Raw genomic sequence first — 25,932 nt, 5'->3', positions numbered from 1 at the left:
TACAAAGAGGACACACGTGTTTCCACAATGCCAGGTTTATTACTTTGTAGAACAAAAAAGAAAACTTCAAACATGATTGCAACAGGCATGACTTCAAAGCTGAGCTGATGCTTGCAGATGCGTGAAAACTAGTTGCATGCTCAATCATCTTTCCGCAGGACATGGGAGGACGTAAAACTGCTCAGCCTGTCAAGTACTTCCTGCCGTAAAACTTGGCCTTTTCATCAAAAGCCGCCGACTTGATCGGCGTGTTGTGCTCGTAGAAGGGGTTCAGGGCATACTGAAAAGTAAGAAAGAAAGAACATTCAAACAACAGGCTGGCATCACTTATCCTTTCATGGACAGAATATTTTCAATGCTGTGGAAATTTTTAAATATGCATACACCTGAATGGTAAAAGATGGCGGGAAAAGTAGAGACTGTAGGTTTTGGCAACAAACAAAAGCTTTTTCTCGTGAAGTGCCAACAACTTGAGGTGTTGTAAGCAGCATTTGGTTATTCAGGCTTTTTCATCATTCTTGATTATAATTGTGTGAAATCTGACCACAAATTATTTGAAGACTATTTCTGTGCCACCCAAGGCAAGTGACATGCATTGGGCAGCAGGCTCTAAATATAGAGTGCAGAGGCCTAACTTCGGCATTATGCAATGCATGGACACGTGTGAAATATCGCAGAGAGCTATAACTACTTGCGGCGCAATGTCAACGAATTATATAACTAGCTTTGCTCGTGCATCTCCGAGAATAGCTGCACTGTTTGTTTTTTCTTGATGCTGGATATTTCCTGGAAAACATAACAATTCCTACAGAAATCATTCGACCAGAAAAGGTTAAAAATCTCGCTTAAGACAGAAGGAGATGGCAAGCTTGATTTAGAATAAAACTAGGATATCAGTCTAGCGAATATTGTGGCTGGGGAATGCTGCCTTGGTACCCGTGCGTAAGAAGGGGCAGACTTTTCGTTTCGACAAAAACAAGCAGTAGCGGGTGAGTGAGCCAGCAAATGGGAACATCTAAAACTTCACACCTTCACGTAGAACTCGTACATCTCGGTACAAAAGTTCTTGATGCCGTCCTCATTCTTCACGTCGTGCAGGACGAGGAAACGCATGCCTTTAGTAACTTGTCAAGGCAGAATGACGTTACGCAAAGTGTAAACCATCAAAGTGGAATCTGCGAACATGGCCTGGACAGCTCGGGCCGTGCACCGTAAAGCAGGGAACAGCGACATATGGCAACAGTGCCCACATCTGTGCAGTTAGCATGTATTCACAGAGGAATGCTGTCCTCCTCGCCCCGCAACTGGTCTGCACTATTGTTTCCTGCGCTCACCAGCACAAAGCACAAGCGTTCCAGTCACGGTTAGTGTACCCTGCCAGTATGCAGGTACTCATACTGTACTAGGTATTTGCATAACAAGTGCAAGTTTGTACTTCCATGTTGCGATTACGTAGGATGATTTATGAGCACCTGTTCTTTCTGCTTACATAGAAATGTGAGTGCATTTACTACACTCATTCTTGATTGTACGTTTTTCAGTCGTCAATCTACTCCTTATTGGGGACCCAGTATGGCTAGAAGTACAATGAGATTTTACCTTTGTCAGAGCTTCTGATAATTCTCATATTTTTGCGAGGGCAGTCTACGAAACAATTGCAAGGATACGGTTCGCCGTGACGAAGGCGGACACGAACCACTCGTTGAACTTGTCGACCACTTTCAGGTACATGTTGTTTGTGGCCCACATGCACTCGTCCACAAGGTCAAGGGCGGCATGAGCGATGAACTGGCTGAGATAACGGTGGTCTTCCTGATCAACAGAGAGAGTAGAGAAGCGTGAAGGAGAAAGCCCCGTTGGAGGCACAGTCGCCAAGACACCAGCGCATTTCTGTCGCAGCCGACAGACAACGTCTACTCTTACCTTGTTTGCCTGCTTGTTGGCGGGGTGAAACTCCATCTCGTAGACGGGGTTATCGAAATGCCCGACGATTACGAAGTAGTAAGACCCGGACATCGTCGAATATTGTGTCAAACCACTTCGCGACGCGCGCGAACTGTTTACGAGGAAAGCTGCGTTTCGTCAAGGAATTTGAATGAGAAAACCTAGCGGCATGTTTTTCTTCTGCCCAAATGCATGTTAGGCATCTGGTCTTGCGGCAATTGTATAAATCACTGAGGACAACTGGCAACAGAAACTGGATAACGCAGTCGTACGAGAGCGTAGTCGTACCGAATCGCGTAGGGGGAGGAGACGAGACGACTGGCGAGCCCCGCTCGTATCAAGTCGAAGCAAGGCTGAGTCAATCCAAAGCCGATCCAAAGCGCGCTGCCGTCTGGCGGCAGGTTTGCGCGAAGTCCTCAGACGACGGTCGTCTGGTAGCAGCCAGCCCGCCTCTGTCCGTCAGCCGGTGCGGGAGGGAGTGTCGTCGTGTGTGTGATGCCTCCGACGTGAAGAACGACGCCAAGAGCGGTGCGACGCGATCATGTCCATGCCCCTGCATGCCAAGCTAGCGGCGCGAACCTGAAGAGGCGACCCGTCATCGTCGTTAGTCACCTTCCGATTCTCCCCCCCGCCCACCCCACCGAATGCGTCTTCTCCGCGCCGTGCTCGTCCTGCTCGCTGCGACCGCATGGAGTGCGCAGTGCCTGCACCTGCGGGGAACGTTCCGCACGGGCCAGTTCTTCACGTTCCTCGCCAAGTTCGGCTTCAAGAAGACCGACCGGCATGACCACGAGAACACGCTCGGCTACATCTACGGCAACGTCACCGCGCCGGCGAATGCGGGCGTCACGCACCGGGGCACGCTCGTGGTCGCCGACAGAGACCACTTCCTCGCCTTCTACGGCAATCGGACGCAGAGCTATCCGGTCGGCGGCACCGCAGCGTCCGTCTGCGAGCTCATGTTCGCCGGCATCAACCAGGTCGCCTTCGACAGCAGCTGCAACCCGAACGGCACGCAGGACTTTCTCCGCAACATACCGTGCGCGGCGGGCAAGCTGTGCGAGGACGAGGACAAGCCGAGCCGCGTCGTCTCCGGCAATCAGTTCACCTACACCGTGCGAGATCTTCATCAAGCCCGGTAAGCCAGAAAGATCGGGGCCGTACCCTACACACGCTGCTTAATTATTTCGCCCGCGCGTAACTCGCTCCTCGAGGGCATCTCGCGTTGTCAGCCGTTCTTCGCTCTCTTGTCACCCGAGCTATGCTAATTAAGCACGCGCTCGCGCGCACCTGCGCGGTTCAAGTTTGCCCCCCCGTGTGGCTTGTAAACAACCTGGTACACCCCCCCCCCCCGCCCCCCTGCTATGTATGTACGCTTGGCATTTACGAAACATGAGCTTCCGTGCATCGCTGCGTGCGAACGAGGTGTTGGGTGAGGGAGAAAACGACGTTGATCCGACGGTGCGCGCGATGTGAAAATGCGAGCCGTCCGTTGGGCGGAAGCACGCAAGCTGCTGGCGCTTGTTTCGCGCGCGGTGTTTTTTGATTCGCTCGGCTTAATACGCGACGAGAGATCTGTGTCTCACAGACGCGCGGAAAGCTCCCGCACCGAACACGAAATCACAAAATATTTTCTCAGCTGTCTCATGCCCGGGAGCGCCAGCCGCAGACGAAGCGTGTTTGTCGCGTTCGTCTGGTACTCGTCTAGACTTGTTTACCGCATAGCCCAGACGCGTGGTGAGCGGTAAAAAGGAAAAAAAAAAAGAAAAAAAAGGCGGCCGCCCAGGTAATACGCTCGGCGGCGCGCTTTCAATTTCAGCCCGGCAAACCAGGAAGCTTGGAAAACGAGCGCGCGGTTTGCAACAGGTAGTTCCAGTCTGGTGCGCGCCCAATGCCTTCGCCGATTCTGGGTCAGTCTGGCGAGGCGCGCGCGCGCATCTGGTCGGTGGGGCAGAGTGTGTTACAGCGGGACGGAAAAGGAAGTACTACATAGTACTACACCGCGGTGTACGGATCGAGGGGCCGCCGTCTGGGTTATGTATATTTAGACTCGCGCGTAATGAACGCCGCGACCGTTACCCCTTCCCAAAAATCTCGAAATCTCACGTATGTCGTGTGTGCGCCTTTTGCGAGTCGGCGTCACGTTCGCGAGGACCTGTGTGTTTTGTTTATCTCTTTTTTTTCCCGTGCTGCACTGATAGCTGTGACCCTCGGACTGTGCGTACGTGTGTGCCTATTGTAAATACAACCTGAGCGATAAGCAGGCGTACTTACGTGTCATCGACGTGGAAGGTTGTGTGTTTTGGGAGAGATGGGTACAGTGGTTTTGAGCACATCTGTGGTCTACATCTGTTTCGAGTCACACCGTCTGCAGAGGTTGTCGTCCCTTTCAGGAAGTTGCGTTCAGAGGTTCTGTATGGCCCACTACTAAAGAGGACACCTACTCGGTACTCAAACCAATCTAGCACATCTTCATACCTCGCGCATAATGGGAATCTGTGTTAATGCAAAGTATATCCCACATGATGCGTTCAACGAAGTGTTTTTGCATTTCAGTTTGTGTGTATGTACTTGATGTGCACTGTTGAAACTTGATAAGGGCTGGCCATCACAAGCAGACTGGTGTATGCCCTCCGAGCATACGGTGTTATACAGCACCATTGTGACGGGAACATTACCAACTCCATGTGTAGTAGAACATCTAACACTGTCTTGAGTACAATGCACGACACATCAGGGCAATGAAAACGAGAAAACACACACATATGGGTGTAGCGCTGAACTACACACATTACCTGCTGTGTGCTGGAGAGTGTGTGATAGCACTTTCCAACACTGATCCACAACTGGTTTTGTGGGGGCTGCGATTTCAGGAATACCTAGCGCCAACTGGAGTACAAGGCATGGTACTTCAGCATAGAAAATGAGGAAGCACTTGCACACAATGCGCCACTGAAGCAGACGCAACCAACGCTTGCTGGGTGTTGCATCTGGGCTGATATTAAAAGGGGGCGCAGTGTCACAGCATCTCATAGCAGTAGCTGCCACTAGGGAAGGATGGGGAAAGCTGGTGCCCTCTCATTCTTAAAGTAAATAGTTGCTATGCGACGTATGCTCCGAAAGTCTTAAATGCCTTAGTTGGCACAAAAGTCGTTACTCGGTTGAGCAATGCATGGCATCTTTTGGCTAATGGTTAGAGCATCGGGCTGCTGTATTGCAGGACCTGGATCCAAACCCACAATCAAACATGCAGGGATTTTTTTTTTTTAATTATCATTGTGCGTTGGTGTTTCCCTGGCCTGGCACTCGTTGAAGAAAACCCAGGAGTGATCCTGATATGCTTTGTGTTGAAAAGCAGCTTGTGACTCATTAGGTCAACCTATATTGGTATTGGTCGGCCTATATTGTTGCTAAGACATTCTGCGTCAAAACAGAGCGGTGATCAGTCCCATACACTCTTAGACAAAGGTACACCTTTTGGGGTGTATATCTGCCACGCAACAATAATCGTCATCTGCCTTGCTTGCATTTCCTTTCTTGAAAACGCCGTGCCCGCAACTTTCCTGTCGGGAATGCTATGTCATGCTGATAGCGCGCAGGCCGTTTGTTACTGGGAAGTACCGGGCTCACAGCGTTGAAGAAAGGAAATGCGGACAAGATGATGCTTATTGTTGTGTGGCAAGATACAGCCCAAAGGGTGTAATTTTGTTTTAAGAGCATAGTGCTAATTTAGTGTTCCCTTTAACAGTGGTCTCTACTGTGCGCCTATCCGGAGCTCCTCCTGGGTTTCTCAGAAGGCCTTCAACACCTTTCTGTTCCAATTGTGTGGCATTTATTGTGTACGCATTGTCCGTAGGATCTGCACGAAATGACAAACCTGTCTCTCCATATGTCACGGACAAAAGAATTGTGTAGGTCACCATGGCGCAGTGCACTGAAGTAGTCGAAAGCTGTTTCCGAGAGCACCTATGGCCTAGTGTTTTACCAAGATTATTTTTTTTTAGACTATACTGAATTTTTTAAAATCGCCTGTGGCAGATAGCATAACTCTGGAACTTGAGCCAGATTACCAGAAGTGCCCGTTATTTGCGTGATAAATATAAACGAATAGCTTACTAATTTGCAAAATCTCGTGAATTTAGTTTTCAGCTAATTACTTCATGGCACATACTGCAATTTGCAGCCGATGAATTAGCGATCCGTACCTACTTGGAACATACTCCCATGATGGCACCAGTTTCAGGATATTCATTCCTGAATTGGGCGACAACTAGGTATATTGGTATTAGCTATTTTTTCCTTCTAAAACGGTGTTCTGTTAAAAGAGCAAGGGGAACAACCATGCATTTTTACCGCAAGTTTGACTGTGTATATCTTGAAAGCCATGCCCTTCTCAAAATTCATTTCAGAGGATAGCACTATGGCAGATAGCACAGTTTTGTGAAACTGGCGAACTATCTACCAGAGGCAGTTCCACTGCCGCAGGTAGATTGCTTGAACAGGTGCACATAAAGTCAAACCACGGTATAATGAACATGGCTATAACAGAATATAGGATATGGTGAAATAAATTGAATTTTCTCACCAATATCAGCATGTAACAAGTAGCTGTAGATAATGAATATTGTATGTAATGGTTGTATTTTCACTGTCAAATGCAACTTTGTTATAACAAGGTTCATCTTAATTGCTTGAGACATAACCGTGAATGCCTAAATGAATGGTAAAGTTCCATTATATTATTATCTAATCAATCTAGGGCACATGTTGCAGTTATGAGGCGACACCAGTGAGTGCTTAAGACACATTCACTTGGAATGCAATTTAAACTTGGCTTAAGTTTCTAGATAAGTACTGTCAAAATTGTGCTAAAATGAACTGTTGTTCTACTTACTTTTTTCTTGCAGGATGGCTTTTTATGCGTTGCGGAACAAAAACAACCGTAGAAGCAATATCTTTCATTGTACATTTTGGAAACTTGTATATCGAAACTGGTATCCTCAGGATCCAGGTGAATATGCCTTTCGAACTCACTGGCTTCACTTCATAAATTGTAACATGTGCCTTAAAGTCATTAGATCGACGCATGATTCGTTAGATTTCAATTAGTTGATTATGCATTTTGATTTGTTATGTCTACCTCTTCAAATAATTCTGCTCAAGAATGAGGATTGGGCCATCTGCCACTGGCAGTTATTAAAGGTTCCGTATAACTTGTTTTGAAATGCACAGTGTGTTGTTGTGATGAGATGTTGTGGTTTCGTTTCATTGTGTCATGTTATTTCCTTGTGGCACAGGTCAAATAAGGGATAATAAAATCTGTAGCAAGAACCATGCGAGGTGTCCAGCATTACTCTTCTCCATGTAAACAATAACACTACTGTTTGTTTGTTCACTTGCACATAAGCACCCGTGTACTTAGATTTAGGTGCACGTTTAGGTGCATTTAGGTGACCTAGTGGTCCAAATTATTCCGGAGTGCCCCACTATGGCGTGCCTCATGACCAAATCCTGGTTTTGGCATATAAAACCCCATAATTTAATTTTATCTTTGTTCACTTGCACGTGCATGTGACAGTTGTTTTTGCTTGCACAATGTATTGCTGCAACGCTACTCATCATAACAGCAACATAACATGTCAAAGTGAAAGTAATCCATCAAAAATGGCAATCGGCAGTGTGCAACCAGGACACAGTTTCATTTCAGAATTTCTTAATTTTATGAAAAATTGGCTGTTTCTCGCTCTATATTCGACGCCAGGATGAGTTTTTAAAAAATGATTTGTCAAGGCCGGTATGTGTCTAATGAATGCCTACATTTTCTTCTTTCTGCGTAAAATAGCGTAATAATGGTTCTTCAATTTTTTCAAATATGTGGCTTCGTAGTTTAGTGCATTTAGGACACTACTTGTAGTAATATTACCTGCCATTGTCTATGCCGTGACTCCAGTTTTCATTGTTTTCTTTTATTCATGTAGATTTGCTGCAGTGGGTAATATTGCTATGAAGACACTATATATCCATGCGTTACAGGAGGTGCTTGAAACTAATATTATACGCAACATATATCTTGTGTGCCTAGTGTTTCAGCAACGACTTCTTTCATAATTACAAATACGAGGATTCGAGATGCAACGATGATTTTTCCTCACCGATCTCCAGAGCAGTGCTAAACATCAGAATTTGCATGCTAATTACTGCCACAATTATTAAATGATGCATTTTTACTCGTGAACTTTCAAAAAGTTACGACTTAGGGGCACGTTGTAATGTCCCTGTCTTCACTGTGTTCAGGTTTTGGTACGTCAGCATTGTCTCATGCTACCGGGTGGGCGAAGGCAAGAACTGCAAGTGGAAGGACTCGGTCGACGAGGACATTGAGATAGCGTACGACATCTGGCTTGTGAACGGCAACCCGGCGGCCCCCTCGCACAATGCCTTTGAATATCAGTTCTCCTTTGAGCAGCAGGTATGTTTCTTCTTACCATTGCCTCTTTCTGAATTTGTGTGCTTTGGCATTGGGCGTTGTCACAAAGCCCACCTCCACACTCCCGAAAGAGGCTCGCAAGCTTTTCGTACAATGTGAGTGAATTGAATAGCGTAAATTTGCTCCATTTACCTGTACAGCTGGCTGAGCAGGGCTGCTGTTCCAGATTCTGTCAAAATTTGCTGTCTTGTCTCTGATTTGCTCATAGGGTGGCTGAGACCTTTCTGATTGGCTCAAAGCACTGGGAGGGGCAGAATACAACAACATGGTAGAATTTGACAGCGTATAGAATAATGAACAGTTATAATGGCATTCTGCTGCTGAACACAAGGTTGCACTCAAGTTCCAGCTGAGACATCTGCATTCTCACAGTGTGTACAAAAAATGCCCGTGTTCTGAAATTATGGTGCATTTAGAAATATCAAATTGGAGGGGAGAAGTAGACTGTTAGGTTACTCTTGTGGAAACCTTTGCCATTTCAATTCCTGCCGAGAAATTCTGGAAGAAATTGAAACTAAAGGGGTTCACTAATTGATGGTCGCCGATGGGGTCTTATGTAACTAGCACTGGTGGTGTCAGAGGTCATGCTGTGACAGATATGACTGTTCACAGCCTCCAAGATTTGAGCATGTTGATCACCGCACCACCTGATCTTGGAGGCCATGGATTTCTGCTTTAGCTTAAAATGAAGGCCGACCAGAAGGGTTGCCACACTCTTAGAAAATGTGAGCAGTGTGAAGATATAGCATCTATGAGTTTCTCCATTGTGAAATCGATTAAAATAGGCAGTACGCATTTTCCTCTTGAAATGCAGCAAACTAATCTTTTTCATTGATGATTGATTACAATTTTCAGGCTATAGATAGAGCATATTAGGAAGAGCAAGGTGGCTGTGTACTTTCACAGTGACAGTACCAATCCTCTACCACCGTTCACACCATTTTTTGACTTGCTCAGTTCTGTGTAAATTTTTTTTTTCTGACGTCCTAGCACATTAACCTATCATTTTATTTGTTTTATTTTTATTCATGTTACCCCTAAAGGCCCTCACAGGGAGGGTAATACATATACTATTTGTTTTTAAGTCCTTAAAAGAAAATGCAAGTTTCCAAGATTACCTGGTCTACGGTGGCTTTCAGTGGCATGCAGCAGAGGTAATTGCAGAGCTTTTGGAAGAGACTTTTGTCTCACTGTGAAATTCATTTAGCTGAAAACTATCCATGAAGCTTCTTGAGAAAACAACCCATAATTCTTGTTACACACACCTTCTCTTTTCATCTACAAATGTGCTCTAGCTCAACAAGTTATCATTTGTTGAATGTGCTGTTCTAATAACGTAGAAGCAGACATAAGTAGCTGTGTGCAGCCAAGTAGTAGCATCAGCAATGCCTGGTTTTCATTTTTTCATATGAAGGGTTGATATACTGTTCCACCTTTAAGTTTACCACTGTGTGACTTCTTTAAAACTTCCCAATGATGACTCCTTTTAAAACTACCTAATGGTGACTTTCCTTCGAGAGCTCCGTAACATTGCCATTCCCTCTAAGACTTTCTAATATTGTTATTCCCTCTAAAATTCCACAATGTCACCATCCCTCTAAACCTTTCTAATGTCACAAAACTGTCATTCTTTCTAAAGCTTCCCTCTATCATCATCCCTCCAATTCAGCCTAATGTCAGGAGACCTCCGTTTTTCCTAAAACTCTAATATCATCCCTCTTAATCTCCTTAATGTCATCCTATCATCTAAAACTCCCCAATGTCACCCTGTTATCTAAAACTCCCTAATGTTTTCTTTCTCGCTTTTGTCAACAGGGCAGCCTGGAGAGGGTTCTCCTCTTCTTCCTCCTCTACTTGGTCTTGGCTGGGCTACAGGTGTACGCCGTCATGCGACAGAAGCACCTGGTCACACGGCTCTTCACAGCTGCCCTCACCCTGCAACTGCTCTCATTTCTGTGGACAATCACGCACCTAGCATTCTTTACTTGGGATGGCGACGGTGTCCCATCGCTCGGGATTGTTGGTGATGTCAGCTACATGCTTTCACAGGTTCGACACACATGTTGTTAATTTATAAAGTGTTCATTAATAATTGCAAGTGTTTGCAGAAGGCAGAAAGCACGAAAAAAAGCAACCAAATTTTGTCATGGGCAAAACGTAATTTCTGCACTTGCTGCACTAATCAGCCCAAAACTGAAAAGTGTCCAGTGACCAAAATGGCATTGAGGAATGTCCTTTGGGCATCCACTGCAAGGATATGGATATCCTGGGCATGTGCTGAATAAGTCCAGTATGCATCCCTGGCATGATAGTTTGGCTACACTTTCCATGTCCTTCACACTTCCCTCACATGTATGTGGGGAGCATCATGGGAACATAGTCAGTACATTGGACGAACTTGTCAGGGTATTTTTCGGTGTTTTCTATAATAAATACGCTCACAGTAGATGCTGTGCAGCATACACAGTGTCTCACATTAATTGACTGTCACAAGCAGAATGCCCATGCAAAAAAAAAACTTAGGTGCACTGTGTGCACACATATGCGCACATGCGTAGAATGTGCAGTGAGCTTCTTCAAGGCTCTCCGCCAGGCAAAACAAGCATGTTTTTCATGTAGCATTTGTCATAAAATGTGCGATCGATATATGCTTAGGATGATAATTCAGACATGTCAGAAAACAGTTATTTCACAAGAAAACTGAAAGACCAAGCCTCTGAGAGGACATGCAACTATTCACATGTGGGGCTAAAAAGTCCAGAAGCAATATCCTCGGGATGCTTGCAGTAGGATATTCCAAATTTGGGTGTTTGTTCAACGGATGTCCTGTTCGTCTCCAAAGTGGTGCATAGATATTGAGACTCGATCTGTATGATCCAGAGACGAAGTATGTTCACTGCGTGTTTACTGGAACACATTAACTGTAGGAAATGGAGTGCTGATTAGTGTTAACTGTAATGTCAGTGCTTTTCACTGTACATTAGGAAGACAGTTCTGGAAAATGGGGCTAAGCATGTTATTTGTGAAATTACTTCATTACTGCTTGGCTTCAGTTCCACAATTTAGAGACATGTGCTATAATGTGATTAAATGTTAATTGCAATGTCAATTAGAGAGGCATTGTTAATTAGCTAACATTACTCTGCGAGTCGTCTTGCAAATAGTGTCTACCTACAAGTAAACCAGCTCATGTGACAGGATTGCGATATCTACCACAGAAGATATTTAGTAAGCCTGTTTTCATCAGTACAGATAATCCGGTATATAATCCGGCATCAGCCCTGGTCACAAGGTAAAAATTCCAAGTTTGTAGACAGCTGGTTTGGCAGTGAACGAGAAGGATGGGGGAAGCAAGGGGTTCAATTTTTCGTAGGTAACAACAGTGTCAAGCCGACAGGCTTGGCTTGGCAAGTCTTGTTAGAGTTGTTTTAGCTTTTCAGACTGCCTTGTGCTGAGTACTGCTGCTCATGCCTTAAAAAGACTCCCATTGCCTTTTCTTTTTTTTTTTTCTTTTTCATACTTTCACGTAGTCCCTGTTCATGCTGCTCCTGCTGCTGCTTGCCAAAGGTTGGGCCATCACGCGCACAGAGTTGACGTGGAAGCCAGTATTGTTCTGCATTTGGCTGGTCTATAGCTGCATACAGATCCTCCTCTACGTCTGGAACATGGTGAGCCTCCGTCGTTAAACATCTTGCTCTGTGCTCTGTTTCGTACATATCAGGCTGCACTACAAAGAACCTTCAACGAGACTAACTACCCTTACTGCTCGCATTCGTGACCAAACAACTGCACGTCATACACGAGAGAAATATATAAGTAGACAACACGTAGTTTGCTGTAAAATTCTCGTGCTTTTAGGTCGCCAACAAATTCTGACAGAACCCGTTTATCGATTGATGTCGACGTTAATGTGATTCGCATTGAAACAATGCAGTGACACACACTGTATTGCTAGCGCCAAAAAAAAAATAAAAAGTGCCATACAGGGGCACCGCCATGTGGCGGTGCCCCTGTATCCTGACTGAGCGCGATTTCAATAGAGGCTTGCTCCATCAGCGCTGGTAGAAATGACGCCGTACCGTGTTTGAGAGTGTTGAATTCAGTCAGTTTATCTAAATAACACAGTTACTTCCAGCATCGTGATGCTCATCAGTACAGGTGGGCACATAGAAGGTTAACGAAATCATCCAATTTGACACTGCAGCCGTCAAATTGTGTCGTAAGATTCCCGTGCGACTCACCTTGGCCATTCAGTGGCTGTGCCATTCAGCTGCTGAACTTGAGGTTCACAGGTTCGATTCCCGGCCGCTGCAACCACGCTTTTATGGGGGCGGAATGCAAAAGGGCTTCGTGGGCTTAGCATTAGGTTCATGTCAAAAAATCCTAGGTATAGTCAAATTTCGGAGTTCCACACCATGGTGTCCCTCATGACCCACTGTACAGTTACGGTACATTACAACCTACGATTTAATTTTATGTCAATTTATGTGACTCAAGTAAAAAAATTGTAAACATAGATGCATACCTTTAAGCTGGTACATGCTGCATCCAGGAAAAATTGAGTCAGTTCCTGGAGGGAGGGAATACACTGTGTTGTCACCATCACATGTGCTTCACTTACGAAGGCACGTGTGTAAGCCTTAGCGCCAAGTCGTGAAAGCTTGACTATAACATTGTGCTCGATCGACCTTGGGAGATATAAGTAATACCCGTGCCACATGGGCACAAAAAGTGACATTCGTTCATTAATGCCTTAAGCTCCCTAATGAAATTATTTTCAGCAGAGCTACCACACCTCTAAATTTACTGACATTTGGTGTGGTGATGTCGATGGCAGCATCTTCTGAAGTGATCAATTTTAAGGCGCTAAATAAAAGATAAATATACATTTACATGTTCACTTTGCGCCTTCATGAACAGTGAATCATAAAAGCAAGCGTGCTGTGAGCTTGAGTTTCTTTTGCAACGATGCAACAGACCATAGCAACTTCGGCCATTCCAAGTCAAATCCGAAGCCCAAAATCAAAATGGCACTTCGTTTGTCGAAGCGGTTCCAATGCTGACCTGAGGAATTTCACCAAGTACAAGTCCTTGCAGGATCATTGTAGTTGAAAGTTAGGTATAAATTATTTTCTACGTGGTAAAGACTGTTTAAATAATTCAATTATACTGCAATGCGCAAGCAATGAAGTCGAGGGTACACATTTCTCAGTCAAATGAGTTGTGGTGAACGGATTAAATAACAAATGGCATGAAGGCAAATGACACTAAAATTTAAGGCATTAGCAAGTTAATGTCATTTTCTGTGGCCGTGTGGCATGCGTATAAGATGTCATAGCCTAGCATTTCCCTCTCTTCCTTTTCTTGTGTCCCTGATATGCACAGTGAAGTTTTTTTTTTTTTTTTCCTGCCTGCTGTTTGCAGCAACATATATTGGGGCATATGGGCTGGTTAGCATAAAAGCGGTGCTCTCCCATCATCTTTGCTTGGCTCACAATGGCTACTACAAACCCTTTCCGTTCGGTTCAAACCACCCTAATGGTGGGATTCGACCACATTTGTAAATATGGTGGTTGCTGCACCTTGACTGGCCTCCCAGTTGACACTGCCCGCTCACATACCATTTCTTCCCGTCGCTTCTTCGCAGACGGAGGTGGATGTAATTGAGGAGATTGACGAGTACCAGACCTATCCGGGTTGGATCTCCCTCTGCTTTCGGCTTGTGGTGACCGCCTGGTTCCTCACAGAGCTGCGGTCAACCATGATGGATGAGAATGACCACAGAAAGCTGCGCTTCTACCTGCATTTCGGAGCAGGGCTCCTGTGCTGGTTCGTCTATCTGCCCGTGGTGGCGCTCATCGCCCTCCAGGTGTCGGCTCTGTGGAGGCAGAAGTTCATACTCGGTGAGTGGGAGGCAGGAGCCTTCATCTGGTAACAACTTGGTTCTTGGTTTCGTAACAATGTGGCATTCTTAGTTTTGTACGGAAACGGCACAGTTTCAGTGACTCTCATAGTTTCATTAGATACTTTCAATCTCTGGTTGTCTAAAGGGGTCCTGAACCACTCCTCGGACTTGTTGAAGAAAACATAGTCTGCGGATAGCATACGCTGCTGTGAATGTTTCAGCCATGTTTTGCCAAGTTGTGCCTTTGCCACAGAATGGTAATTTGGCCTCACAGATTGCTTCAGGGAATAAATCAAAGAGCACCTGCTTGCCAAACTTCATGCAAAACATAAGCAAAACATGAGCAGCATTTTCCCCGTCATCGACTCATCCGTACCGCCCGTGCAGGCATCAGTTCCTGTGCCGACTTCCTGGCATATGCCATCATCACACATCTGCTCTGGCCGACACGGAGTCAGCAGTACTTCCAACTTCAGTCCGAACTGGACCCCGGAGATGAGCTCGAAGAGCTCAACGAGGCACCGCACAACGTCCAGGCTAACTGCCGAAAGGTCTGAGATCTTGCCCTTGTGTCTCTTGGCCTCCCCCCCTCGCCTCTCTTCAAGAGTGTCCGAAGAGCGCATCAACCATGCACTCTGCATGGCAGCACCCGTTCCCGCCACCCTGCCTGCCCTCTGCCTGCCCGTTGGGTTGTACCGCATGTTCACGTGCCGTACAGAAGTGATCTGTTCATCGGTATGCTGCTCAAACGTCGTAGCTGCTTTTGTGTGCTTTGTGTTTTGGATGTCTCGTCCACTGCAGCAGTTGCATGCAGTCTGCTTCGATTATCCGAGCCATAACTTTGGCATAGGCGTTAACTTTGTCTAGTGTACAGAGTGATTCAAAGGTAACAAAAAGAAAGTAAAAACTTTAATATTTCGGACAGGTATGTACTGCATAAAGATATGTGATATTCACAGAAATGTGCAGAAAAGCATGGAATTTCTTTTTTTGATAATAACATCATATAGTCAGAGTAGTTATATTTGTCCCAAAGAAGTGGTACTGTTGTGACTCCACTACAAAGTATGATGATGCGGATTTACATTGGCAACCCTTTCGAAACAGAGTGGCAAAAAATATTCATCTAGCCTGCTTAAGCTAATCAAGTTTTACTACATCTGTTGCAGTCCAGCATTTTGCCTATACTTGCTTTATATTCTCTTTCTTCATTAGAACCTCTGTCCGTATATTGCACAGTTATCTGTACCTGTAATGACCTCAGCTCCATCTCTCCCCTGCCTTTCCTTCACCTATACCCTAAACATCTCTTGTTTTTGTCGACTGCTGACCAGCTAACACATCCCGTCAGCTTTGAATTCCAGTGCATCTGGAAGGCGGACATTACCTACGCTTCTTGCTAGATAAATATCTTGGCATTCCATTACAATGTGCCAAGTCATCTCCGTGAGTCGCTGCAGTGGAAGTATGCTGATGATGCTTATTGGCATCTCCTTTGAAACAGGGCAACAACAAACAGTCACCTACCCTGCTTCAGTTAATTGAGTTTCACTACATCTGTTACAGTGTAGCATTTTTCCTATCTCTTCTTGATCTTTTCTTTCCTCATTATAACCTCTGTCTCGACATTACATGGTTGCCTATTCTTGTCATGCATAGGTAACCGATGAACTGATGCAAATGAAGTGCCACCTGTTAGTGACAAATGTAACTACTCTGGCTACAAGATTTTATGTTACTAAAAAGATCTCATTTTTTTTTTTTTTTGCATTTCTGTGGAAACCACATGTTCCTAGTTCTCTACTTTTCATATGATTTTTTTTTTTTACTTTATCTGGTTACACACCTTAGCAGACTTCACTTCATATTGAACTACTGATAGCGCCTCTAAGAGTGCAAGTTGGATGTGGCTACTATCCGTTGGTCAAGCTGGTGCAGGACCAAAGCTGGCCCACACCACGTAGCACGACCAGACTAGACCATATGAGCACGGGTGCACACTCAAGCCCTGTCATGCACAAAGCAAGCGCTGCACTTGCACATTACAGTTGCATGTAGCTGCGATCTGCTACGCAGTATATTGATACCGCAACTGCCGCAGGGTGCTACGACGAGACCGCTGGCTGGATGCCATGCGAAGCGCACTGTGACTCGCTGAGATCAACCGCTTTTGGCTAAATTTGGCACTTCGTAGGTGCCAAAATCTGGAGTAGCGGCGTCAACATGAGCATACAAAATTGAATTTGAATTGCACGCTGCTGCGGTGTTAGCAGGCAGAGCATTGCACGCATGCTCCACTCCACCGTAGCCTTCACAGTGGAAGGCACAGAAGAAGGAATGGGAGCGCAACGAACAGGGGCATATGCGACCTTTGATTGCCCGTAACTCCACTTCTTCTGAACGTAGTGAAGTCCTTTTAGCGGCAAGATATTTTTGAAATAGTCTACTCTGACTTGAAATGCATTTCTCAGCTTTGATAAGAAGTGGTTCAGTGCCCCTTTAAAGGAAGATTAACGGCAAATGTGAAATCTTGTTAGGTTTCTTGATTAGGTTTCTGGTAATAGCCCCAGTATAACTGTTAGTGAAAGAACAGTTTGCCAAGAAGTAATCAAGCAGGAGAGAGGCATCGCACTACTGGTATCCTTCAAAGTGCCCATACCTGTTCCTTGTCAGAGTTCTTCCAGCAGTATTAGCTCCATAACATTGTTTCGAACTGCAGGCACATTTGGGCACCTTTCTACTAGAGGTTAACCGACCGATACGGCACCACTCAGGAACAATATGAGACTCATCATCACCCGTTACCTGCTAAAAAGTGGCACTCTATGGTTGATTTTGTCGTTCATAGGAAATGCTACAGTCGGCAGACCGTTCCCTTGCTGTTTGCCACTCGCTGTGTCGAGACTTTGCAATATGGGGCTCATGGAGGTTTTTGCAACTTTTGTGATGGAAAAGCTCTGGCTCCTTGTAGCATCGCATATTGTGGTAGCACGTGGCCAAGGCTGGTGAACTGTTTATTGTAACTAAAAAGTAATGGCGGAGCAACAGAAAGAAAAAGTGGCTTGGTGCAACTTTGGGCCAGGATTTCTTGCTTGAATAGAATGCTAATGTACTGTGGAACCTGTGTCGTCACTACGGTACCACTGATACCACAGTAGGAAGTTCAGGAAATAAAAGTTTAGCCTCCATATTCTTTGCTAATGGCAAACGCCTTTCAGCCTAGAAAATGTGGTGGTTGCTCTAAAAGAGTACCAGCCTAGATACCAATGTATATTCCTTAGACTTATTGTCTTCCTCTAACGTCCCTTTATATTTCATGGATATGTCATATAGTTGTTATTATCTATCCAGAGCTGTGCGGCATTGATTGCATTGCAGACGTTTCTCTCTGTAATCGTGATACTGTGTGTTTGTTGCACAGTGCATGTACACTGTTGCTACTTGCAGACATTCTTGCACCATTTTTCCACTCACTGTTCGTATTGCACCGTGCATTATTCTCATTTAGAAAACCGCTCCTAATTTCCTGTCATAGTGCTTGGTGTTTGTTGCACCAATCTTTTTCATACGCCACTGCTTCACCAGTTTTCTCGTGGTCTTCTCGTATACGAGGTTGTAGTGCCGCAGCCCTTGTACAGTTGGCAACAAACGAAACTTGTACGCACTATCTTAAGCGCGGACTGTCTCAAAACACTAAACTTTCACTTACAGAAAAATTGAATAGCACTCTCGCTGTTAGCTTAACATTGCTGGTGAACTTAACACAATAGCTTAACAGTGCTAGTGGCTAATGCTCACTGGACTAGAAGCTTCTGATTTTCCTACTTTAATTTTGATGTTTCTGCTTGGTTTCTTACTTTTTGCTAACTGTAGAGTCTGCACCTTGCATATTGCCAATTTTTTGTGCACCTTGTGCTTTCATTTGCATTTTTTTATGTTCAGGGTTGTAACGCCATGCTGTATCATTTCTACAGCCTCTTCTTGTATATTAGCATTTTTTTTTTAAGTTGCCATATGCTTTCTTTTTTACTTTAAGGGTTGTAATGCCATAACTTGTGTGCTATCTACCCTGCCATATCAGCCTTGTTATGGAGCCCTGTGAATTTCGTTCTTTCTTACATTTCAGGCAGGGATGCTGGAAGTGTTACTGTTTTGTTTATTTTTTGTTTTGTTCAATATAAATAATGATGTACCTATACATACATAGTGTTTTATGCTTTGCCTGTTGCATGGCCAGCACCTATATGCCTTTGTGTTGCCTACATGTTTATGTTTTTGTATGTGTTTTGTGTGTTTTTCAGGAATTAGAATGTAAGTAGCCCCAAACCCAAGCATGTTGACAGACTCCATCTTTTTTCTTCTTCTTTTGGGTGCTTTCATTGCCTGCCTTCCAAACTTTTTCGCCTGCACATGATGTACATAGCAAGGCATCTTGCACCTATATAAAAACTATAGTCAATAACTCGCATCCCAGCTTTGGTGCTGCCTTTGAACTTCTGAAAATGAAGGGCACAAATGTTCCAAGAAATCGAGCTCTCCTAAATTCCTCTGACAGCCTTCAGGATAGTTTGTTGAAACAGGAAGAAAAGACAGCTTCAGTCCAGCTAATCCTTTCGTCTTTTGGACTTAGTGAAACTGCCAGCTGACACTTGAAGTGTTTTTGCATAATGGTGCATGTGAATACCACCATGAATATTGATATGAACCTGGCTGATATGCTTTTTAGGGATAATAGGTATTTATTAATAAAACATGCTGATAAGGTTTCACTGCACGTGCTCACCACTGTCCTATGAACACCTAGACTAGCAAATTGAATGTGTGACTTATTTCATGATTGGATTTACCATATAATGCCAGCACATAGTACAGAACCGAATATGATACGAGAGGCAACTCTAGGGCAGAGAAAGAAAAAAACTTCTACCGTAAAAAAAAAATGATTTATGTGAAAGTTATAGAAAAAGTACATTGATGTGCTCAAATCGAGAACAAAAGTTGGTGTCACGTGTGGCATGTTACCGTGCTCGAAAGTCTGTTTTGATATCTGCATGCCTGAACTCTGTACACAGGCCCGGTTTGCACAGTTTTATGGATATATATTTCTTTCTCTTTTGTTTTTCTATTCTTAAAAATCTTAATCGTGGGGTTTTCTACACATTTCGTTGGCTGCCCCACCAAAATGTCAGCTGGCGCATGAATGCGTGCCCGATTTTACAAATTGGATTTATTCAAAAAGTCAATAGTGTCTGCATGCCCGGCACTCAAGACCACACCTGCTTCATTCTCTCTCTTAATTTTTCCTTCTTCCTTTCCAGCAAACTAAGAGGAGTCATGCAAGCATCTTCTGTTAGAAGTGAAACGTCGCTGCAGTTGGTAATGACTTTGGGGGAGAACTCTAAGTGCTTCCTGCTTGTTTGCCGCTACAAAGCCTCTGACATGTTTGATGCTTTTGCTCCATATTGTTTACTATACGTAGCACCCGCACTTGTTGCATCGAGTACTTATATATATATATATATATATATATATGATAGGATTGTTTTTAAGTCCATAAACTATCTGTTTTCGATGGTGGTGCAGTTGTTTTAAAGCAGTCACCACGGTGCTAGGGTTCCCGGTACCCACATTTCCATTTGTGTTGCTCGTAGATTAGATACAACCCCCCGTTCGCAGTGGCGAGCGACAGAGATCTGACGTTTATGGTCCTGTATGTTAACCATTAGCGCTGTCGCATCCTACCAGACAACTCAGCCTAGATAGGGCTAGGTCAGATGAGCCAGTCTTGTAGTATATTAGATGTAGAGACAAACGCCATTATTGCACACCCGTACGCAACCTTCCAGTGCCATCTGAAAAGAGAAGACTTGGCCGGCTAAGCATCCACAACACTCATCAAGAGCATCGCTGATAAGACAGGCATGACAGTGGCGTTTCGGTCCACTCCACTTGACGTTTATGTAGCAGAACGGAACTGGTTTACCAAAGCCAAGTGTACAGTCACAAATCACAGTGTGCCTATCTCGTTAAAATTAGTTCGGAAGTCCTCGTACTATTGATTTGTGCATGAAACTCCTCTCTCTACGGACTTTCGCATGTGCTAACTTCGAAGCTGACGAAGCGAAAAACGATTAAGCTGACGATTTCAGTTTGCTGGGATGTCTTGTCATTTAATCTTGCACAGCGCAACTAACCCGTGCGTGCTTTTATTTTAGCAGCAGATGATTGTTTTTGGCGTATTTCCAGCATTGTGTTTTCGAAGGTGTTAGTTGTTTCCAGTGGTGTGTTTAATGCTCCACAGTATTTTGCGCGACTAGTCAGCAACTTGTATCAAGGATGACTACTAGTTGCTTCCCTGAGAAGCTGTGATGTTCCGTTCTTTTTCAGTTTTTTTTTTATTTCATTCTCTTGTGTTAGAATGGATTCAGGAGCGACGAAGCTATACATACACTTGTCAATGGCACTCTTTTCAAGTGGTATGGGCTCTGCCCCATGAAGGGGCTTCTTTTGAAGTTCGCGAACCTAACTGTATTCCCATGCCTCATTCACTGACTAGCTATGTTAGGGGCACCTCCTTTTGGTTTCCTCTCTATTTATATTTCGTGTGGCACCTTCAACTTTCTTTCCGTGCTGTGTATTATTTTCCTGAAGTTACTGTTTTTATCCCAATGTTCTGACTGAATATAATCCGCCGCAGCATTTGTTACTTGTTTCTTAATGATTTCATGTCTTGTAATGATCTGTTGTTGGTTTAAAGAGAAAAAAATAAACTGATGCAAGAATGACCTCCTTCGGTGTCTTACAGAGTCCTCCTAGGCAATGGCACCAAAACTGCTTCATGAAAGAGGTGTAATAGTAAATTACTTTGGACATCTGAGGCTTGCCAGTATTTTTTGCTGGTGTTTCTCAGACCTTTATATAACCCGCCAACAATGAAAATGTAATGTGTAATGTTAGTACTACTTCTATAACAGATTTTAACCATATTTTGGCCAGTACATTAGCCAGAAATGTGATCTCCATTGAAATAGTTGTTGAATAGGGCAGAGAGAATGTCTGTGTATTCGATATGTGGCTTTTTGTGTTGTGGTGCGTGTGCGATCAAAAGGCTGCATGTGATAATAAAGGCAAGCATTCTTGTTCGGACATGCTCTTGCCTTGAAATTGTGCTTCACATAGTCTCGGCATGTCATATTTGTCTTACTCTCGTAATTTATTCAGAGCATCTGCAGCGATGCTTATTGACTGCGTGGCTGCCTGGTGAAATAATCGATTTTACAATTTAAAAAAGAAATTCAAGAAACTTGCGTGTTCTACAAAATTAACTCAAACTAAGCTTTTGATTCAAAATTGTGCTCTACACTTGTATGCACCATTTCTTGCAGAATGTGTGAAGTCCATCTGTCTTGACTTTTATTTGACAGTTGTCCTTCCAGCTAATGTGCACAGCTCCCCCTGTTTTGCTGTTTTCCATCGCAAAGATGGGCCAAGTGAATATAAAAGACAGAGCGCAGACTATTAATTCATGCTCACTGTTCAACTGCACAGGCTGTACGTATTAGCCACAATCAGAGCAAGGTAATGACGTACGAAAGGCCATGGCTACCGACTGGTGCTTGTTTGATTCCGGAGGATATACTTTACAAACTGTGTATTCTCCCTAATCAAACAAGAAGCACCAATTGATAATCAGCGTTCCAGCTTGCCTATAATTTGGTTGTCCTGTCTTTGTGCTGAATGGTGGCGGTATAATGTTATAGAGCAGGCAGGTTTAGCCAAGCACTTGAGGCCAGCAATTGCTCCACCTGTAGGCCCTCTTTCAGGGTTATACTTTGTCGCCAACTGTCTGAGAGTGTAGTGAAGAAACGCAAGCAGAAGGCATAATTTAGCTTTTTTCAATGATCTTGTGGCCCTCTGAAAACACTAAAAGCTGTGCACAATCATGTGGATAAGTACTCCCTTTTACAGGGCATGAAGTAATATACGTTTTGCTCTGCAGTGTAGGACCATATAAACTGCTCTGCGCAGCCAAACTCTCTGCAGTCTGCACAGCGTAGCTAGGGAGACGTGCTGGAAAATGGCACTATGTCCAACTAGCTTGGCCCATGTTTGCAGCTCGCAGGACCTTTCATTAAAGTTATTCCATCCATCCATCCATGTCTATCTTCTTTATTCTTTCGTCCTCATACCTGGCTGCACAATCCTAACTTGTAGTCATGTAGTTCGATGTACCTGGTTTCATCAGAAGTCGGTTAACCTTGTAAGACTTGAAGACAGCCGAGGGGCACACTGGTCGGAGATTCAAACGCGATTCCCAAGACTTGGAACACAGCAAAGGTGCAGTGCTGAGCGATTCAAATGCAATAAACGGCCACATGGCTTCCGGCGCTTTCTTTTTTGCCACCAGTGGGCACTGCAGGACGCCGAGCTGTAAAACCCCTTAAACTAGGTAAAGTAGCGACACTCTCCTCCTCCGCCTTCACTCCTCGTTTCTCCTCTGTTTCATGCTCCCTCCTCGACTGTGGCGCCGCCTACACTGCTCGAGCGTAGCAACGGCTCCAACATGCGCTCCTCGCAACTCCGTAGACGCTTATTTCTCGAGCAAAAATGGCGCTGATGCATGGCGCGAGGGCCCACGTGATGCTACTAGGCCAATAGCGACGCGGCGTCGGCCTCGGCCAGAGCGCGCGAGGAGGAGGCGGCATTCTTCAAAGCGTGACACTACGAAGTTGAAGGGGCTTTACCGAGCTGCCCAGCGCCACCAAGAGCTTGGTGGCGCAACCCATCGCCCCGTTTCAAAAGGAGACACGTATGCCATTCATACATCCATCCATCCCGATAGATTGAGGCATACGATGAAACCGAGGGCCTTTGACGCAATGCGGGTACACTTGCCCCCCCACACCCAGCGATCACGCCAGCACTCGCCTGTGGCGCAAACAGCCATCCGGGCTAATTATTGCGATTGAAATGCGATACTCGGACAGCATGGCGGCCGGCGCGTGATCGCTGGGTGATCGCCGAGGAGGCCGGCCGAATGCAGTTGCAATGCGTAAAAAAAAAAAGAGGTTCTCGCTTTCATGTGACATAAAAATGCATCGCCTCGGTGTCACCAGCGCCCACCGGTGACGCAAGAAAGTACCGGCCGCCATAATTGTCCGAGTATCGCGTTACTATCGCTGAACACTGTCGGCTAATTCTTACTACTCACTGACATAAGTTACCAACGCGAGAAACCTATTTTGTTTAAATCGCATGTACCACAGCTGCGACGCCATGAGAACAACCTATAGCTGTATCAAATTAGCGTAATTCTTTTTTTTTTTTCTGGAACGCTGGCAACAAGAATGGTCATTAACAGCCCTCGTACAGTTTCACGTGCGTCTTACACCCTATATATATATCAGGAGTGATTGTCGCGTAATCGTTTCCTAGTTGATAACGATCGATCGCATGCAACCTGTAATGGCGGAGTTTCAGGCAGCTTAGAAAAAAAAAAGAAAAAGAAAGAGGCCCCCGCGGTCTTGCTCTTATTATATCTCGCTTCGCATTGTTCGCAAGCTTGACTTTGATCGCGTCTCGTGAAGAAACTGCACGCGCAAGCGCTGTCGCAAGACGCACGTACCACAGCTGTTCTAGCTCGGATCGCGGCATGTATATATACGTACACAGCCAGCACAAGTGCCTGCAGGCGCGCTCAAGCTGGCTAACAAGAAGACAAAGGTAATAGATGCGGCAAAGGCTCGACCGCGGCTTGCGTAGGTGGGATCGCATGCTCGTACGTCGGCGCACGACAAGGGGCACGCTGACGCCTGCTGAGTAATGGCCCGTGGTCGGCATATTGAATGCAGTTGAGTGATCGGCTTGCGTACAGAGGAGGGGGGAAAGCACGCAGCTGTTGCGCTGGTGGAGACGAGACGCGCGCGATCGTGAGCATGCGGGCAGCAGGAAAAAAAGAAAAAAAAATATCTTACAGATCGCAGTTACACCCATGTCTCACATGTAGGCTTATGTTGGATCTGCCCTGGATCCGCGCGTGGTTACTCTATAGAGGCTTCTAGCCTCTATAGTTACTCGGCTTTCATAAATATAATGCACTACGTTCCGCGCATGTCACTATAATTGTGTCTTGTAGGATCCAACCAAACTGCTTCTATAGTTTCGCCTGAAATTTCCGGAGTCCTCCACTACGGCGTGCCTCGTAATCAAAAAGTGGTTTTGGCACGTAAAACCCCACAATTTAAAATTTAATTAGTTTCGCCTGACCAGAGGGAACTGATGTATCAGAGCTCCTAACGTTTCTGGAGCGTTCGTGGCATTTTAAAAGCGCCTCGATATCGACAATGGCCGGAACCACGACGCCTCACCGCCATGTGCTGGGTCGCGTAGAATTGTTCATGTATACATGCAACTAATTCTGAACGTTGCCCCCGTCGGCCATCTGTCAAACTTCACTGCAGTGCACCAGCGTAACTGTGGGCATCACTTTCATATATATATATATATATATATATATATATATATATATATATATATATATATATATATATATATATATATATATATGAGAGAGAGAGATAGGCCGAATTTCAACAACGCTTTATTAGCAAAGTCGAGGGTGCTTCTAATAACATATACGCAATTACGACACTCTGATCGTAGCTTCCCTGCTGCGTTGTCGCAGTGTTTTGGTCGGGATGATGCTTCGTGCCTTGAGTCATCGCCAGCCTTCTTCCAGCTGTCTGTAATTATGACTCACTCTATGAGTCATCATAACTACAGAGTATGTAATTAAATATCTATCTATTGTGCACTCATTCGTACCGTTTATTCGTAAAAAGAAAAATGATTCCCCGACTCAAAGCTCGTGCACAAATTAAGTTCACTATTAGTGAGTTTTCGATTCTCCGTACGCAAGCGGACACCAGCTGCGTGATGCCACTAACTATACGTTATAACACTCGTCTAATGTGGCAGACTGAAAGGTTCACTCGCCCACGATAGTCTGGAGGCAAATATTTTCCTCTTTTCAACTTTTGTGAGAGACTTTTTTAACATATTGCTCGCCATGCTGCCTTTCAGGGCAGCTATAAAGACTACGGTGGCAAAAAAAATGAGAGCGGCGCCTCCCCGGCAGTGCTACTAGGGTTTCACTGGTTTTCGCCACCGCACTTAAGTCCCCGTCGCTGTGAGCGAGGGGGTCATCTTCCCTCAATTGCGCTGCAGAGTACCTGCCTTCAACTATTGCCTGCATGTAGGGCTGATATATTGACGCTCTCCCTCGTGTGTCCATTTTGTAGCGATGACTAGACGATAGATCACTTCTTATAAGACGATTGAACGGCAAGTTCGAGAGAGATGCGTTATATAGCGTTACGTCGCACCTGTTTGAGGTTCCTGGATTCGCGTACTGAACCGCGTTCACACGTTGCAATGTTTTCGTTCGAGAAGCCCGCTCGGCACACGTCCTGACAGTAATTTGGTGACCGCGTGTGTGCGCGCCACTGGGTATGTACAGCCCTTCAGCGATCCTCTTGACAGTTGTGTCACCGGGTATGTGTCGCTCATCAATGACAAAAAAAAATCGTAATTTAAA

At 45.0% G+C, this 25,932-nt stretch overlaps 2 protein-coding genes across 3 annotated transcripts; one reads left to right on the top strand and one right to left on the bottom strand.

Moving 5' to 3' along the window:
* Positions 1–24: 24 nt before the first annotated feature.
* On the bottom strand, positions 25–2,243 carry Trs20 (trafficking protein particle complex subunit 2). Its single transcript, XM_075699609.1, has 4 exons — positions 1,924–2,243; positions 1,668–1,812; positions 1,030–1,115; positions 25–280 (listed from the first exon to the last, which is right to left on the bottom strand). Exons 1-4 carry the CDS (start codon positions 2,014–2,016, stop codon positions 182–184), a joined length of 423 nt encoding a protein of 140 aa, XP_075555724.1. The 5' UTR covers positions 2,017–2,243; the 3' UTR covers positions 25–181.
* A 141-nt stretch (positions 2,244–2,384) lies between these two features.
* Positions 2,385–21,125, top strand: LOC142588126 (integral membrane protein GPR180-like). 2 transcript variants are annotated; one of them, XR_012829670.1, is made up of 7 exons: positions 2,385–3,082; positions 8,239–8,413; positions 10,247–10,480; positions 11,962–12,099; positions 14,079–14,334; positions 14,724–15,071; positions 19,655–21,125. XR_012829670.1 is itself a non-coding variant. In XM_075699608.1 (7 exons), exons 1-7 carry the CDS (start codon positions 2,589–2,591, stop codon positions 19,688–19,690), a joined length of 1,497 nt encoding a protein of 498 aa, XP_075555723.1. In that variant the 5' UTR covers positions 2,385–2,588; the 3' UTR covers positions 19,691–21,125. The 2 variants fall into 2 exon arrangements, 1 of the variants encoding a protein (XP_075555723.1); XM_075699608.1 differs by having other exon boundaries at positions 14,724–14,887.
* The last annotated feature ends 4,807 nt before the right edge of the window (positions 21,126–25,932 follow it).

The sequence above is a fragment of the Dermacentor variabilis genome, chromosome 7 (genome assembly GCF_050947875.1).
Source record: "Dermacentor variabilis isolate Ectoservices chromosome 7, ASM5094787v1, whole genome shotgun sequence".
NCBI classification, from domain to species: Eukaryota; Metazoa; Arthropoda; class Arachnida; order Ixodida; family Ixodidae; genus Dermacentor; species Dermacentor variabilis.
The sequence above is the reverse complement of the archived record's forward strand: the minus strand, read 5'-3'. Positions and strand labels throughout refer to the sequence as shown.

Coding starts and splice junctions, on each gene's coding strand:
- Trs20 (XM_075699609.1), bottom strand. CDS start 2,016: ATGTCCGGGTCTTACTACTTCGTAATCGTCGGGCATTTCGATAACCCC. Junction 1,813..1,923: donor CCAACAAGCAGGCAAACAAG/GTAAGAGTAGAC, acceptor TCTGTTGATCAG/GAAGACCACCGTTATCTCAG. Junction 1,116..1,667: donor CGCCTTCGTCACGGCGAACC/GTATCCTTGCAA, acceptor AAGTTACTAAAG/GCATGCGTTTCCTCGTCCTG.
- LOC142588126 (XM_075699608.1), top strand. CDS start 2,589: ATGCGTCTTCTCCGCGCCGTGCTCGTCCTGCTCGCTGCGACCGCATGG. Junction 3,083..8,238: donor CGAGATCTTCATCAAGCCCG/GTAAGCCAGAAA, acceptor CACTGTGTTCAG/GTTTTGGTACGTCAGCATTG. Junction 8,414..10,246: donor AGTTCTCCTTTGAGCAGCAG/GTATGTTTCTTC, acceptor TTTTGTCAACAG/GGCAGCCTGGAGAGGGTTCT.